We start from the raw sequence: 16174 nt of genomic DNA, 5'->3' as shown, positions 1-16174 counted from the left end.
TGCCACTAAGTTTCCTCAGTGTTTGCTAGTATAATGGCTTAGTAACAATGAGTTTGAGTGTGCAATGCAGGCAGACATGCTGCAAATATCTTTGCACTAGTGGGACAATACAGAAGTCCAACAGCCACGTTTAGGATGCCACTAAGTTTCCTCAGTGTTTGCTAGTATAATGGCTTAGTAACAATGAGTTTTTGTGTGCAAAGGGCAGGAGGGTACAGTGCCAGGGTTGTGGGTCTGGGTACAGGAAAGGAAGCCTCCCTTTCTATCCCTCCTAATGGGGAAATGCAGCGAGGAAATCCCTGACCTTAGCTACACAGACGCTGTCATCTTGTGTAGCTGTTAATATCTGTTTTCACTGCCCTGACTGTCACCTACGGCTCTGACCCTGCCGGTATTAGCCCTTAGAAGGGCTGAAAGAAACTTCTATCCCTATTCTGTATAGCGCTGTGTATAGAGCGTACACAGCAGTATCGGAGACAGGAGCTACGCCAGCGGTGACTGACACCCAGACGCAGAAGAGATAATGGCGTCCGGACGGGCAGATACTTGTTTTTATAATGCGACATGTGACATGGACATCCTATCACACATGCCGTTGCATCTCTGGCTAAAAGTCCACTTAGCTGTGTGTGTGTCTGGGATTGGCTGACATGCAGGCCCGCCCCACTACACGCGCGCGCTTAGGGAAGGAAGACATTATCCAAACAGCAGTGATCTGAATGCGCTGTTCCCGCACACTATACACTGAAATTTCATAATAGTGTGAGTCACAGAGTGACTTACACTATTACAGCGGAAAGCCAGCTAGTAATTAGCTTGTCTTTTTGCTGCTAGAACCGTTCTCGAACGTATCTAGAACTATCGAGCTTTAGCAAAAAGCTCGAGTTCTAGTTCGATCCAGAACAGCCCCCAAAATCACTCGAGCCGCGAACTGGAGAACCTCGAACCGCGCTCAACTCTACTTTTAACATACAGTGGGTACAGATAGTACTCAGACCCCTTTACATTTTTCACTTTTTGTTTTATTGAAACCATTTGGTAAAGTCAAAAAGGTTCATTTTTTTCTCATTAATGTACACACTGCACTTCATCTTGATAGAAAAAATCAGAAATGTAGTAATTTTTGCAAATTTATTAAACAAGAAAAACTGAAATATGACATGGTCATAAGTATTCAGACCTTTTGCTCAGACACTCATATTTAAGTCACATGCTGTCCATTTCCTTGTGATCCTTCTTGAGATGATTCTACTTATTTTTTGGAATCCAGATGTGGTTAATTAAACTGATAGGACTTGATTTGGAAAGGCACACACCTGTCTATATAAGACATCACAGCTCACAGTGCATGTCAGACCAAATGAGAATCATGAGGTCAAAGGAACTGCCAAAGGAGCTCAGAGACAAAATTGTGGCAAGGCACAGATCTGGCCAAGGTTACAAAATAATAATTTCTGCAGTACCCAAGCCTCCTAAGAGCACAGTGGCTTCCAAAATGCTTAAATGGAAGACGTTTGGGACACCAGAACTCTTCCTAGACCTGGCTGTCCAGCCAAATTGAGCAATTGTGGGAGAAGAGCTTTGGTGAGAGAGGTAAAGAAGAACCCCCAAATCACTGTGACTGAGCTCCAGAAATGCAGTAGAGAGATGGGAGAAAGTTCCACAAAATCAACTATCCCTTTATGCCACAGTGGCCTGACGGAATCTTCTCCTGCAAGACATATGAAAGTCCGCATAGAGTTTGCAAAAAACACATGAAGGAATCCCAGACTATGAGAAATAAGATTCTCTTGTCTGATGAGATGAAGATAGAACTTTTTGGTGATAATTCTAAGTAGTATGTGGGGAGAAAACCAGGCACTGCTCATCACCTGCCCAACACAATCCCAACAGTGAAACATGGTGGTGGCAGCATCACGCTATGGGGTTGTTTTTCAGCTGCAGGGACAGGACGACTGGTTGCAATTCAAGGAAAGATGAATGTGGCCAAGTACAGAGATATCCTGAAAGAAAACCTCTTTCAGAGTGCTCTGGACCTTAGACTTGGCCGAAGGTTCACCTTCCAACAAGACAATGACCCTAAGCACACAGCTAAAATAACAAAGGAGTGGCTACAGAACCACTGTGTGACCATTCTTGACTGGCCCAGCCAGAGCCCTGACCTAAAACCAATTGAGCATCTCTGGAGTGACCTGAAAATGGCTGTCCACCAACGTTCACCATCCAACCTGACGGAGCTGGAGAGGATCTGCAAGGAACAATGGCAGAGGATCTTCAAATCCAGGTGTGAAAAACTTATTGCATCATTCCCCAGATGACTCATGGCTGTATTAGCTCAAATAGGTGCTTCTACTCAATACTAAGCATATGTCTGAATACTTATGACCATGTGATGTTTTAGTTTTTCTTGTTTAAAAAATTTGTAAAAACGTATACATTTCTGATTTTTTTCTGACAAGATGGGGTGCAGAGTGTACATTAATGGGAAAAAAATGAACGTTTTTGAATTTACCAAATGGCTGCAATAAAACAAAGAGTGAAAAATTTAAAGGGGTCTGAATACTTTCTGTACCCATTGTACATTTTTTTTTAGGTTTGCCTACTATCATGCTAAAAAAAATACTTTTTTAGGAAGTAAAGGTGTTTCGCATCACCGAATTTTGAAGGCTATAGTTCTTTTTATTTTCTGCTGACAGTCATGTGAGGACTGCGTTTTTATGTGAGATGAGTTAGAGTTTTTATTGCTAACGTTTTGGACCACATAATATTTTTTGATCACTTTCTATTTCACTTTTTTGTAAGGCAGAATCATGAAGAAAGTGCAATTCATTATGATTACAGTAGTACCACATTGATGTAGGTTTTTTTTTATGTTTTGCCGCTTCTAAACCATGAAAACTATTTTATAGAAAAAAAAGACAGTTTTTGCTACTTTTTTTTACGGTGTTCATTGAAGGGGTTAGCTAGTGTTACAGTTTTATGGATCAGGTTGTTATGGATGCGGCAATACCAAATATATTTACTTTTTTTTTTAACAAAAATATTCATTTTAATTGGAATACATTTTTTATTTTTTTTGTTCTTTATTTTACTATTTTATTTTTGGCTGTCAGATAATCTGAGCTCCTGGTGGCCATTGTGGGGGCACAGCTTCGGAGCCTCCACAATCACCATGACGTACTGGGTACGACCTTCATCATTGAAGCACTGACAGCCAGTACGTCCAATGTCGGTAAGAGGTTGAAAAACACCTTAGTTTTCCAATTCCCTCAGGAGCAAAAAAAAGCCCAACAATCTCATGCACACATTTGGTTTTTTTCCTGATTAAATTTGAGAACTGCTGCATGACAATTCTGTCAGCCCTTTTGCAACATTTTTTCACCCATAGAAAGCAATGAGAAAGTGGAAAAATACGCAGAAAAACATAACATTTTCATGGTGAAATTCAGCATTTTTGAAGCATTTTGCTGAATGAAACTGACTTTATTAAATATATTCTGTAGACAAAGTATACATGTTCTACACATTCCAAAAAAACACTGTAAAAAAGCACCAAAAATTGCATGATAATGGACTGAATGTCGCATTTTACTGCCAACAGAGCAGGAGAAATTCCGCAAACATGCTGTGTGTGAACATAGCCTAATCTTTCGCACAGGAGGCATGTTTGACACATAATGCAATACAATAATTAGAGTTAACAGTTAGCAAATGCTGGGTAGTTTAGATGCAAAAGAATATTATCAAATGTATGAAAATAGCATATATTTTACAACTGTTAATAATTACTTTTATATTATCACATTGGCCTGGTTGAACCTTCTGTTTCCTTGTTATTAACCTTGTACTCTCAGTGTACATAGAACTAAATTAACTTAACTAAAGTTTCAGTTTTTCAATCGTTTTTAATGTCCAATTGGTAATTTGGTAGATGCTATGACATTGACCCTACTACTTCTAGACCCTACTACGGTGTTTCCCTGAAAACATCTTCCCCAAAAATAAGCCCTAGCAAGAATTTTCAGGCTTTTTGGAATATGCTTGAAATATAAGCCCTATTCAAAAAATAAGCCCTAGTTGCGGTTCAATAAAGAAGTGTCCAAGCAGCTAAAAATGGGCTCTCACACAAAGATCTACATTGCTACCAGGTTCCTCGCTGCTCCAGCTTTATTGCACTGCAGTTGCCATACAAAGGTCAGGTACCAATGTACAGCCCCCGTGCGAGCAGCCGGGCTGCTGCCGCCACTCGGATCCGGATCCGTGGTGGCTCGAGGGGTCTCCGGACCCGGGGGTCGCGCGGCCACTCGATTAAAAGAAGGGGGGGAGATGTGTACAGGGGGATTTTGGAAAGTTCGTGACGCCACTCACGGTGCGTGGTAATGTGAGGGACCACCGCTGCCGTTGGGGAGCCCGGTGACGATGGTGTGGCAGCCTGATGTTTAACACCTCCGTGGGTAGGGGGTTGGTGTTGGATGGTGTTTGGGTGCTGTTGGGGGAATAGGTGCAGGGGTTTGCAAGGTACTCACTCAGCCCCAGAATAACCACACCGACAGCTTGTAAACCAAAGTTCTGAGCACAACTATAGTCGGCGGGGAGCATGCCTGGTCCATGCCCTTGGTGTTGTTGTTGGTCTGTGGCCCTATCCCTGGCACCTTAGTCTCAATTGGACCCATTGGTATCAAACTCTCCGGGTCCTGCTCACCCGTATGGCTCGGAGTGAGCTTGCTCTCAGGGTTCACGTGTAGGATTTCTTTGGACTGTAGTGGGAAAGTCCTATCCCATCGGTGTGCTAGTACCCCGATTTTGGAGCGGGTTGGGGATGACACTTGAAGTCTTCACCCCCATCTGGTAAATTACCAGAACACGTGAAGCTACTTTCCGGCCTGGGGTCCACGTACCTCGTCGTGCCCTGGCCCCTGCCCAGTGATAGCTCAAGGCTGCCGGCTGCCCTCCTCGGCAGTCCGTGCCCCTTGACACTGTCCCCTGTGACCGGGTTCCAGCTCCTACCAGGCCCAGACCAACGTCTGCCACCTAGTATACAGGAGCTCTCTTCTGTGGCCTCTCCTCACGAGAGCCACTTCACCTCTTCTCTCCACTCTCAACTCAACTCACAACTCGACTCAACTCCTCTGACACTGTCCTCACTTTCTCCTCACCAACCCCCCATATTCCCTTCAGGCCCCCCAATGGTGTGTCTGGTAGGTTCAAGTGGGAAGTGTTCCTAGGATTTTGATTGGACAAGCTGTTAACAACACCAAAGGACTGGGATCCGTTAACCAAGGAGGGTGGATACTGTGCAGAAGTGCAGATTGCACAATACCCTGTGACGACCGTATAGGCCAGGGTGTCACACCAATAACCAATATCACTCTGCACGAGTGATACTACTTCCAGTCACCGGGGGTGGGGGGCAACCACTATGGAACGGAGGGGAATCTGACAGAGATGCAGAATTGTGAGAGCCCATTCACTTGCCATCTCTAATTATCTGGGGTCTGTTTGATATTTTTTATTTTTTTTCTGGGGTGTCTGCTCTCTTTTGGGGATAAACGTAGCAGTGAATAGAGAATAGTACATTTAAGAAGCTAATTTAAACCATAGTAAATATATGTACACTCCACTCTAGAGTAAAAAATATCAAGTGGCATAGGGATTCCTTATCACAGGCAAGTGGGCCAACAGCAATTGTTATCTATACCAGATAAGAATTGGGAGTGTAGCCAGACCTGATGGTTATAGAGAAGATGGTCAGGCTGGGACAGTGTTCTTCTGCGGAGCAATCAAGATGCAGTGGCACACCAAGGGGAGTGTGGGCCATACCAATTTGAAGTTGATAACAGCTATGAGGAGCCATAATGACCAACCTTGTGCAATGCGGTCCTCACAAGGGAAGATGGATGCTGCCATAATGGTCGACCGGTTTAGTACAACCTGTAACAGAAGTAATGTGCTGCCATGTGTAACTTTGAAGCTCCTAACTCTGAACGCTGAAAAAAATGTATTCTTTAAGTGTTATGCTTGTTTTTAGATGTATATATGTTTCACCAGTTCATTCAGTAAAGAAATGTTAATTTTTACACTCCAGTCTTTCCCATTCATCTCTACTTGGTCGGGTCCTGACCTGCCATATAAAGCAGCAGCATGCTGTATGCATTGGTGTATTGCTAAGGTAATAATACACACATCCAATCAGGACCCCTCTTTCTCTGTAGTACGGCGAGGTACGTAAGCAGCCCTCGGCCATTGCTGCCTCGGCCATTACTACAGTACATAAAATATATGGTCAATAGAAATGGGTGATTACATCTGATTGCTGCTGTCTTTAGAGAAGGGTAAGTCCTAATTAGGTAACCTATCTTTTAACACTGTATATGTTACGCCCTGGCAAAACCAGGTAGTCACAGATAGGCCCCTGCATAACACCTTCCCTCATTAGGCAACACACAGCCGACCTGAAAACCTAGTCACCCCCCCTTAGGGAAAGATAGACACACCAGTGTGCGTGACCAGACGGTTGGAACACGCCCACCCAGGGGTCTAGACAGCTCGGGGTGGGAAAACAAGCAGATCAGTCAGAGAAGTTTGGAGAGGAGTGTGGGCTAGAGCTAAGTGTAGCTCCAGCAGGAGAAGTCCAGATTGAACGGTACCAGGGTAGGAGCCCTGGTGCCACTGGCTAGGTGGCAGATGGTGGTCTCCATCAGAAAGAGATGGGAAGTTGGCTCGGTGGAACCAAGGTTGACCGGACTGGGTTGTAGTCCGCCGGTACCGACACAGTGAACCGTAGCACAAGGGGGGTACTCGGACCCTAAAGCCAGAAACCGGAACCAAGCGGACTGGTTAATTAACCAATTGAGGCCAGGACTAGAGGTCCTGTCCCACCCAAAGTCCCTCATAGAAGACAACAGGCCACCGATTAGGGATAAGAGGTCACCGCCAGGGCCCATAGATCCCATGGGCCAGAGTCTGCTCCTTAGGCCACATCCAGCCGGGAGCAGACTCCTACGTTTCAAACTGGGAAGTCATTTCTTCTTAAAACAGTGCAGAGGACAGAGATAGAGACCACCCGCCGGGTAGGGGATCCTGAATGCAACCGGCCGCGGCACCGGCCACCATCACCTTGGTTTACCAGAGACTCGTGTGTTTTACTAACAGTGAGTACACCAGTACCCCCTGCAGTCGCTATCCCCCGCACCGAGCCACCAGGCCCCGGGGCCACCATCCCTGTCCACGGAGGGGTTAACAACTTGCTGCACAACATCTCCCCCGGGCGCCCCATAACTGCAGCAGTGGTGTCCCAATTCACCACGCACCGTGGGTGGCGTCACAAACTTAATACGGCCCAGCCCGTACATATACGTCCCCCTTTTATTCGGCGTGTCCGCGAGACCCCCGGGTCCGGAGACCCTCGAGCCACCACCCCTGAAGGTCCGGACCCGAGCAGCGCTGGCTGCTGGCACTGGGGCGGCAAATATACACTGTGCACCTTAAAATGTTAAATGCTGTATCCATGGTTGGTTACTGAGAGCCTTCTCAGTCAGTTCTTATACTTCACCACTAGTTATGATTCATTAATTTGCTCACATTTAGAAAGAAAACTATATCTCTTTTGAACATGTTTTATTTGTTCCTAAAATAAAAGACTTTTTCTTCTTTCAAGGCACTCCAATTTATTAAATCCGAGCTGTTGAAGACACAGAAATCAATACAAGACCTGCAGAGTGAAAGAAGGTAGAAAAAAAAGTTTGTAGTTTTCCCTTTATGTTCTCTCATTTAGACTAGGTTGAAATTCACTTATTAGCAATTTAGCAAAATATGACATTTTTTAATAAGAGAATTTTAGTAGTACTAGAAATCTAAAAGCAAGAGAAGATGTGTGTGGGGGGGGGGGGGGGGCATGATACAATAGTGGGCCCTGGCACTAGGGAGAGGCAAGTGGGGGCACCTCCTAACATTCACCTGAGGCTGATCCCTGCACTCCCTAATGTCCCTAGACATGTCCTTCCCCTCTGTATCACGTGCTTAGGCCCTCGCTGGCCCTAAACTTCACCATGATTAGTTCAGGCCAGCGACTACTGACATAAGACAACACGAGGGAGGTAAGAAAAACACAGGAAAAAGACACAACAAATAAAACTCAGGCAGGAACTTCTCAGCTGCAATTGAAATGACTCCTTAGCTTTTTCCAGAGAATGGTTCCTTCCAAGTGGACAGCATAGAAACGATCAATAGCTGACATAGGGAGCAGTGAGGTGGGAATATTTATAGCAGAAGGGAGTGGCTGCAGCTGAGATTACTACTACCTATTAGGCCTGTTTCACATGTCTGACTTTGAACTGAGCAAAGTCCATATCTGGGTTTTGCAGAGACATTATGCGCAGCTGGGCCTTAATGGAGTCAGACAAAAGACCCTCAATAAACTGCTCTTTCAGCATTTTCTTCTCATCATGTCCACTGTCTGGGTCATTTTGTTTGATGGCCCATAGTGCCTCCTGTGAATTATGGGCATAGTTTCTGACAGTGTCTTGTGCTTTCTGTTTGCAGCTGAAAAATCTTTATTTCTGAGAGAGTACGTGTGTCAAAAGTAGCTGTGAGTTTATCCAAAATGCCTTTTACAGTCTTTTTATTAGCGTCTAGCCAAGATTTAACTTCTCTCTGGACTGCACCACTCATCTGACTGGTATCTATGGCAATCTTCTTCTCTTCTGACAGAGGGTAAATTTAGACAGGCTGCGCAGCTTTTAAGACAGGCTGCGCAGCTTTTAAGACAGGCTGCGCAGCTTCTCTTTGATGTCGCTTAAGGTGTGAGATTCACCTGTGTACTGTAGCAGCCATGCGGCACCGGTATACGGTATATAAGGCATGGTTAGTGGCAATATGGGAGCCACAGCTGCGGGCTTTTGAGGGTTGCTGGGATTAGACATTTCCAAACTAGTTAACCCCTGCAGGCTTGTGACTAACCGCTCTAGCTGCTGCAGCACTTTTGACTTGCAGAATCCTGTTTGCGATGCCAGGAAAACAGCTGTGCCACCCCCGGTAGGCCTTTGATGTCACAGTGCTGGGTCACACGGTCCAAGTGGCAATGTGGCCATACCGGGCACATGCGACAGGCTTTGTGATGGGAAGCTAAAAATAATATATAAAGGGGAGAGAAAAATAAATAAATAGTTTGTGATGCCAGTTGGGTTGTACGGCTTTGGTATGGCCGGGCACTGCTGAATGTCCCCAGGCGTTAGGTGGTGATGCACAGTGCCAGAGGGTTCTCCCTCTTCCTGGGAAAAGGTATCTTGAAATCCTGGGATTTTAAAGACAGACAAATTCTGGATCCCTGATTCCTTCCAGTGAGCAGGCAACTTTAATCCTATAGGAACACTTACTGTTGCTTGTAGAAGTTTCCGGATTCAATTATGTCGCTGAGCTCCTGGGCAAATTTACTGCTGCTTATGAAAAGGTTCTAAGCAGTCTCTCAGTTTGCCACTGACCCTGAAAGTCTTGGTGGCCTAGGGACTGATACCCGATCAATTTGTAACTGGCCCCTTCAGAGGACTCAAAGCCTCCTCAGTCCAGGGCAATCTCCATTTTACACACTCCTCACTGGAACACCAACTGACTTTCCTCACACTGTAAGCTCCTCCCATTCTCCTTCTAGGGCTCACACACAAGTCTACTCTTCAGAACAGGTGTACAGCCCCAGTATGAGAGTGTAGGAAAAGGTGTGTATGCAGATAACAGCAGAGAAACCAAATCTCACTAAAGCTGGCAATATATATTATACACATTGTAATATACATAAAGCTATTATTTGTGGCGACTCAGACACAGGGCACCACAGATGCAGAAATGGTGAAGAAATGTATTTTTCCCTATACTCAATGGGGACACATATCCTTAATTATTGATTAGGTCCTTTATCCTTTTATAGTGAATGTCTCTCCCTTTGCTAGGACACGGTACACAAGTATTTTTGCTGGTTGAACATTTGCTGTGTAGTCACACTGCATCTGCTTGTTAGATGTCTGTAGTCAGTAGATGCTGTTCTGCTAGTTGATACCATTCTGCTGTATTTAGGATCCACTAAAGAAGAGCCATGTATGCTACCAATGAGAATATTTAATAAAAACATAGTGCTAAAGAAACATTTTGCTGAAAAAATGAAAACAGATTTATCACTACTGTTTGCTTTGTTTCTTTTGCCACACTAGATGTAGGAGAAGTGGCAAACCTCAACAGTGCACTTGATAATAGAGGGAGGACTTAAGAGTAGGGGTGAGCAGACTCTTGGAAGTTCGGGTTCGCTGGTTTTGACCAAACTGTAGTTGAAAGTCCAGTTCAGTACCTGAACTTGACCCCGGAACCTGAACCCCATAGCAATCAATGGGGACCCAAACCTTGGTGCTGCAAAATGGCTATAAAATAGTCTTAGTAAGGGATATGGGGCTGCAAAAGGAAGCAAAATAGGGGTAAGAGCAGGACAATTGCTCTGCAAATAAATGTGGCTAGGAAATGAGTCAATTGTATGTTCTTGCACAGAGCAAAAAAAAAAGGTTATTTTATGTTTTTGACTCGTACATTATTTTAAAGTACCCAAAGCAAAGTAAAGTAAATAGAATACATAAAAAAGATAGAGATCCTGCAGCTATATAATGTACCACGCACCCTACATATTATAAATTTGCACCCATTAGTGCCTTTCATGTGGCACTAAAAGGTGTTTAACCTGCTTTTAGCTAAAAGTAAACCTAATAATAATTTAAATGGTGTTGGGCCCCCACTATTCTTGATAAGCAGTAAAGGTAAAGCAGACAACCTGGAGCTGGTATTATCAGGCTGGGAAGGCCCATGGTTATTTGGCCCATCACAGCCAAAAAATACCAGCCCGCAGCCACCCCAAAATTCAAAATTGACTCATCACATTAGATGCGCCAATTCTGGCTCTTTGCCCTGTCTCTTCCTGATTGCCTGGTGCGAGGGTAATTGAGGTAATATTTTGGGGGATGATAGATGTCAGCTGTTGACAGCTGGCAAGAAGACAATGGGTTCGTACTGGAGAGTCGTCTATCAGACACTCCCTTTACTGACCTAATATTACTCACCGGATGAAGTATAAAGAGAAAAAACACACAAAAAAAAATATTTTAACCCCTTCACCCCTGGGCCAGGGCCATTTTCTGTTTTTCCGGGGTTTGTTTGCTTCCCTTTTTCCCGAGAGCAGTAACTTTTTTATTTTTCCATCAATCTTGCCATATAAGGGCTTATTTTTTGAGGCATGAGTTGTACTTTTAAATGAAACCATGAGTTTTACCATATACTGTACTAGAAAACAACAAAAATTTCCAAGTGCCAAAAAATTGCAAAAAAATGTGCAATTGCACGATAGTTTCTGGGGTATTTTATTCACTGTGTTCACTATATGGTAAAACTGATGTGGCGGTGTGATGCCTCAGGTCAGCATGAGTTTGTAAACACCAAACATATATACAGTGCCTAGAAGTAGTATTCAACCCCCTGCAGATTTAGCAGGTTTGATAACATGCAAATAAGTTAGAGCCTGCAAACTTCAAACAAGAGCAGGATTTATTAACAGATGCATAAATCTTACAAACCAACAAGTTATGTTGCTCAGTTAAATTTTAATAAATTTTCAACATAAAAGTGTGGGTCAATTATTATTCAACCCCTAGGTTTAATATTTTGTGGAATAACCCTTGTTTGCAATTACAGCTAATAATCGTCTTTTATAAGACCTGATCAGGCCGGCACAGGTCTCTGGAGTTATCTTGGCCCACTCCTCCATGCAGATCTTATCCAAGTTATCTAGGTTCTTTGGGTGTCTCATGTGGACTTTAATCTTGAGCTCCTTCCACAAGTTTTCAATTGGGTTAAGGTCAGGAGACTGACTAGGCCACTGCAACACCTTGATTTTTTCCCTCTTGAACCAGGCCTTGGTTTTCTTGGCTGTGTGCTTTGGGTCGTTGTCTTGTTGGAAGATGAAATGACGACCCATCTTAAGATCCTTGATGGAGGAGCGGAGGTTCTTGGCCAAAATCTCCAGGTAGGCCGTGCTATCCATCTTCCCATGGATGCGGACCAGATGGCCAGGCCCCTTGGCTGAGAAACAGCCCCACAGCATGATGCTGCCACCACCATGCTTGACTGTAGGGATGGTATTCTTGGGGTCGTATGCAGTGCCATCCAGTCTCCAAACGTCACGTGTGTGGTTGGCACCAAAGATCTCGATCTTGGTCTCATCAGACCAGAGAACCTTGAACCAGTCTGTCTCAGAGTCCTCCAAGTGATCATGAGCAAACTGTAGACGAGCCTTGACATGACGCTTTGAAAGTAAAGGTACCTTACGGGCTCGTCTGGAACGGAGACCATTGCGGTGGAGTACGTTACTTATGGTATTGACTGAAACCAATGTCCCCACTGCCATGAGATCTTCCCGGAGCTCCTTCCTTGTTGTCCTTGGGTTAGCCTTGTCTCTTTGGACAAGCCTGGCCTCGGCACAGGTGGAAACTTTCAAAGGCTGTCCAGGCCGTGGAAGGCTAACAGTAGTTCCATAAGCCTTCCACTTCCGGATGATGCTCCCAACAGTCGAGACAGGTAGGCCCAACTCCTTGGAAAGGGTTTTGTACCCCTTGCCAGCCTTGTGACCCTCCACGATCTTGTCTCTGATGGCCTTGGAATGCTCCTTTGTCTTTCCCATGTTGACCAAGTATGAGTGCTGTTCACAAGTTTGGGGAGGGTCTTAATTAGTCAGAAAAGGCTGGAAAAAGGCTGATATATAATCCAAACATGTGAAGCTCATTGTTCTTTGTGCCTGAAATAGTTCTTAATACTTTAGGGGAACCAAACAGAATTCTTGTGGTTTGAGGGGTTGAATAATAAATGACCCTATGAATAAACTTTTCACAATTTAAAAAAAATATAAAAAAAGAAATAACATTCTTTTTTGCTGCAGTGCATTTCACACTTCCAGGCTGATCTACAGTCCAAATGTCACAATGCCAAGTTAATTCCGAATGTGTAAACCTGCTAAATCTGCAGTGGGTTGAATACTACTTGTAGGCACTGTACGTTTACTTTTATCTAAGGGGTTAAACAAATCTGAAGTTTGTCCAAAAAAAGTAGCGCACTTCTTTCTCCATATTCCAAAACCCGTAGTGTTCTCATTTTTCGGGATCTATGGCTCAGTGATGGTTTATTTTTTGCATCTAGAGCTGACATTTTTAATGGCACCATTTTTGCCCAAATGCCATGTTTTGATCGCCTATTACTGCATTTTGCGCAAAATTTGCGGTGACCAAAGACGTAATTTTGGCCTTTGGAATTTTTTTTGCTGCTATGCAGTTTACCGATCAGATTAATTGATTTTATATTTTGATAGATTGGGCCTTTCTGAATGCAGCGATACCAAATATGTGTATATTTTTTATTTTTTTAACCCTTTAATTTATAATGGGGCGTATGGGGGGTGATTTTAACTGTTAGGTTTTTTTTATTTTTTTACAATTTTTTAAAACTTTTTTTACTTTTTTTTTATTTTGCTAGCCCCGCTAGGGGGCTAAAAGGATCAGCAGTCTGATCACTTGTTCATTTCTCCTGATCCTAGCTGCACAGACCAGGAGAAAGGCTGCTCTTGTTTTACAGTCAGCGCTCTGTGACTGTAAGAGAAAGTGAGTCATGATAGCAACAGGAGTCATTGTGACGCCCTGGCCTATCAGGTCGTCACAAGGGTGCCGTGCAATCTGCTCTTCTGCATGGTACCCGCTCCTCCTTGGTTACGGGTCCTTTCAATTTGGTGTTGCTACCAACAGGTTTACCGTTAGCAACGGTTTAAGAAAATGCCTCCCCTGTGTGGGATGAACCTGTTTGAACACCCATTGGGCAGCCTGAGGGGAATAGGGCCGCCCAGATGGAGGGATGGAAGAGCAAGGGAAGAGATGTCAGTAGAGAGTAGTAGTTGAGCAGTGAGACAGCGGTGATAGGACAGATCACACTGTGGAGCTGGGCTCCTGTACCTGTCTCAGGTGCCAGACGTTGGCCTGGCCAGAAGGAGCTGGAACCCCGGTCGCAGGGGGTAGTGACAGGGGGTACGTTGCTGCTACAGAGAGCAGGCTAGCTGCCTTGTGCTACAACCGGGCAGGGGCCAGGGCACGAAGGGGTACGCGGGGTACCCTAGGCTGGGAAGAAGCTTCACGCAGCCCAGTAATTCACCCGACAGGAACTCACCCGACGGGAACGGAGTCTTCAGGAACCGTTCCCCACCTGCTCCAAAATCGGGGTACTAGCGCAACGAGGGGGATAGGACTTCCCACAACCGTCCAGAAAATCCCAAGCGTGAACCCTGAGAGCAAGCTCATCCTGCTAGCCACGCAGGTGAGTGGGACACGAATAGCTTTGTGTGAAAGGGATCCATACGTAGGACACACAGTGCCAAGGAACAAGGTTTCAGGCCAACCAACAACATCAAAGGGGCACGGAGTTAGCATGCTCGACCAACGGAGACAGAGCATTCAAGAGTTTGGTTTACCTGGTGTCAGCATCAGTGACTTTGGACTGTGTGAGTACCCGATATCCCTTCACCCCCGACGGGTTCCCCACTCCATCCATCACCGAGTCCCGGGACACCATCCCCCCTACCCATGGAGGGGTTAACATCTTGAGCTGCCACACCATCGTCACCGGGCTCCCCCCAAACGGCAGCAGTGGTCCCTCACGTTACCACACACCGTGGGTGACGTCACGAACATTATCCCATTCACCACCCAAGATATTCCCCTTCTTATTCCGGGTAGCTGCGCGACCCCGCCTTGGATCCGGAGACCCCTCGAGCCACTGTGGATCAAGGTCCGAGCAGTTCGTCGGCTGTCGCGGGGGCGGCACACCTTAGGAAAACTTGGCGTCACGAACAGGATACGAGCAGGACCCACTAACCTGGGTGACGTGGACCTTGAGAAGTGAAAATCGCAATCCAAAATTCCGTTTTCCGCGACGTCCGACATTTTTCCACTATTTTCGCACCAAAAATGCCACCTTCTTGTAAAAGGGCGCGAAGCCGAAGCCCCGCCCTTCGTCTTCAGCCTGAAACAGGAACCGGAAGTTCCCAGAGGGCCACAGCGTGCGAAAGAGTGCTGGGAGGAAACCTAGGGGGCGTGCCCGAATGTAGTGAAAGCGGAAAAGAAGCAGGGATGCCAGGATTCTGCCATACTGTTCCTGGACAATGCAGAAGCAAGATGGCGTAGCAGAGCTGGTCACCAGAACGTGCTGTTCCCGGGACCGCGACCTGGATTGAAGAGGAAACCAAGCTTCTGTGCAGGAGAATGCGGACGCAGTTCCTGTTCATACTAAACCACTGGAGGGAAGAGATGAGGAGTCTGGCCATGGCGGTGCGAGCCCGTGAGATTGAAATCCCACATGAAGAAAGGGTAAGCGGTTACCCAGTCCCTATTGATTACCATAATCCGTCCATGGCGGCTGAGGGATCTGGTCTGCCCCCGCTTGCGGCAACCACTCCACTGTCACCTACCCCTTCCTCGGCGGATGCCGAGCTGCCATTATCCATCCTGGCAGCAGAACCTGCAGTCTGTTTTTATGAAGCTCCAGCAGCAGCCCCAAGGTCCATCATCTTCCGGCCATAACAGTGGTCGTCCAGACACTGGCCAGACCAGACCCGGCCGCATTACCGGGCCTGTCCTTAGAGGCGGAGCACCCGGGCCCTGCAACCCCGGCTGCGAAGCAATCGGGCCCACTACTTCCAGCAGCGGGAGTGGGACCTTCCAGTCCACCGGTTCAACTACATTACCCCATTCACCACCCAAGATATTCCCCCTTCTTATTCCGGGTAGCCGCACGACCCCGCCTCGGATCCGGAGACCCCTCGAGCCACTGTGGATCCGGGTCCGAGCAGCCCGTCGGCTGTCGCGGGGGTGGCACATCATCACATGACCCTGTGCTACCATGACAACCATGAGCTCCCTGTGATCAATCACGGGACCTCTGATGGTAGCGGGCAAGAGTGCGTTAGCCACTGCTGACATTTACATCGCGCTGTCACATTTTTTTCAGCATGATCTAGGGGGTTAACAGGCGTGGGTGGATCCTGGATCCACCCGCACCTGATAGCCACACATGTCAGCTGTTGAAATCACTATTACAAATTATTCAGTGAGCATCT

The 16174-nt window shown here is 45.9% G+C and overlaps 1 protein-coding gene across 1 annotated transcript in view; it reads left to right on the top strand.

The window, feature by feature from the left end:
* DYTN (dystrotelin) overlaps positions 1-16174 on the top strand; it is a 192621-nt gene that overhangs the window by 39369 nt on the left and 137078 nt on the right. The window contains exon 3 of the mRNA XM_075319002.1: positions 7658-7728. Within this exon, the coding sequence (XP_075175117.1) occupies positions 7658-7728 (71 nt within the window). The remainder of the gene's footprint in view (positions 1-7657; positions 7729-16174) is intronic.

Source organism: Anomaloglossus baeobatrachus, chromosome 7 (assembly GCF_048569485.1).
Source record: "Anomaloglossus baeobatrachus isolate aAnoBae1 chromosome 7, aAnoBae1.hap1, whole genome shotgun sequence".
Lineage (NCBI taxonomy): Eukaryota > Metazoa > Chordata > Amphibia > Anura > Aromobatidae > Anomaloglossus > Anomaloglossus baeobatrachus.
Note: the sequence above shows the minus strand (reverse complement) of the source record. Positions and strands in the feature narration are given on the sequence as shown.